The following is a 1,848-nucleotide window of genomic DNA, read 5'->3' as shown; positions in this document are numbered from 1 at the left end:
CTGACTTTTTTTTTTTTTTTTTTTTTTTTTTTAGGGTACAATGTGAAAACATATATGATCTATATTTTATATCGCAAACGTTTATGCGCAACTAGCAGTAGCACTATCTGATTTATTTATTTATTTTTTTTTATAGATGGTGTAAATAGAAAAGTGCTATTTACACCATATTCATTAAATGTAGTCAAACATTAATATTTATTATTCATTTTTTTAACAATCAAATTATTAATTAAAAAAAAATAAAAATGAACCCATCACCTTCTTCGGTGAGAAGGCGAGGGGCTGCCTTCTCACCGGAGAAGACAACTGGACTGCCTTCTCTCGTAAAAAGGCAATTGGGCTGCCTTCTCTGTTAAGAAGGCATCCCAGTGGGTCGCCTTCTCACCGGATATTAGGACTCTATGTATTTGAGTTTGATTATGATTCTCTATCTCAGTCTCTCTGAGATTTCCTTCTTATGTATACCTGAAATCTGTACATTGTATTATTCATTCAATACACAACTCTATTAGCTCTCATCTGGTACCAGTTAAACTAGGGTTTTCTTTACAATGACTGACGGATCTGTTAATTCCTCTTAATAGACCATCTCTAATGCTCATATCTCTTCCGCTACGTCAATGGTTAATTCTTTATCCACCGCTCACCACTTCATCAGCATTAAGTTGACCTACAAGAACTACCTATTTTGGAGAGCCCAGGTTGTTCCTTTTCTTGATGGTCACGATCTTCTTGGATTTGTTAATGGAACGAATCCATGTCCTCCAGCCACCCAAACCGGCGTCAGCGATGATACGGCAACTACGCAGCTCAATCCGTCGCATCGTGCGTGGGTCCGGCAGGACCAAGACTTATTGTCCATGTTGATGTCATCCTTCTCCGATGAGGTCATGCCTCTGGCCATCGGCCACCGCACCAGCCTGGCTGTCTGGACTGTTGTGGTTGGTGCACTCGCGTCGTCTTCCCGCTCCCGGGGTCTCAATCTACTCAGAAAATTGCAGACACTCGATCAAGGAGACATGTCTGCGACTGACTACATCGGCAAGGCTAGGGTTTTAGTGGAGGAGCTCGCTCTCACCGGCCGCCCTATGACACTCGAAGAACAAAATCTTTACGTTCTTCACGGGTTACGCCCAGAGTTCAGGGGTCTCGTATCGTCTCTCAACATACGCGGCCAGCCTATTACTCTCTAAGAGCTTGCAGATCTCTTGGGCGCGGAGGAATTTATGACGTGCGGTGGTTCTGGAGGTGGCTCGCCGGCCGCTTTCACGACGCAAAAGGGCAGCCAAAAGGGCCGCGGTTCTGGGCGGGATAACGGTGGCCATGGTTCCAGCCAGAGCAGCGGTCAAAACAGCGACCAAACCGGCCAGCCGCGTGGTGGTGGCGGCAGCCGCAGGCGTGGTGGCGGTCGCCGTGGTGGAGGACGGAATGGCAACTGGCAACCCAAGTGTCAACATTGTCATGTGTTAAGTGACTTAGGTCACAGTGTCACACTGCTTCCACATGCCATCTTTGGTGTGACAAAGATCCTCATGCTAATGTCATATATCAAGAAACTCCTTCGGGTCCTCAAGATTCCACACTTGGCTTCCAAATATAGGTGCCACCAATCATGTCATTCCGGACATGGCTGCTCTCTCCTTCTCGGAGGACTACAATAGTAATGACACATTACGTGTTGGTAATGGTATGAGATTACCTATTAGTCGTATTGGTCATGTTACCTTTAATTTCCCATCTAGATCTTTTCAGTAGTCTAATATCCTTCATGTTCCTAGTTTGTCTACATCTCTATTTTTTGTTCAAAAATTTGCATCAGATAATAAGGTGTTCTTTGAGTTTCAC

General features: G+C 44.8%; 1 protein-coding gene across 1 annotated transcript; it reads left to right on the top strand.

Annotated features, from left to right (window-relative positions):
- Nucleotides 1–623: 623 nt before the first annotated feature.
- On the top strand, nt 624–1,196 carry LOC109192718. Its single transcript, XM_019343420.1, has one exon. The coding sequence runs from the start codon at nt 624–626 to the stop codon at nt 1,194–1,196; it is 573 nt and encodes a 190-aa protein (XP_019198965.1).
- The last annotated feature ends 652 nt before the right edge of the window (nt 1,197–1,848 follow it).

Source organism: Ipomoea nil, unplaced genomic scaffold (genome assembly GCF_001879475.1).
Source record: "Ipomoea nil cultivar Tokyo-kokei standard unplaced genomic scaffold, Asagao_1.1 scaffold1833, whole genome shotgun sequence".
Classification (NCBI taxonomy): domain Eukaryota; kingdom Viridiplantae; phylum Streptophyta; class Magnoliopsida; order Solanales; family Convolvulaceae; genus Ipomoea; species Ipomoea nil.
This window is presented reverse-complemented; position numbering and strand designations above follow the sequence as displayed.

Excerpts from the sequence above, each read along its gene's own strand:
- LOC109192718 (XM_019343420.1), top strand. The coding sequence starts at position 624 with ATGGTTAATTCTTTATCCACCGCTCACCACTTCATCAGCATTAAGTTG.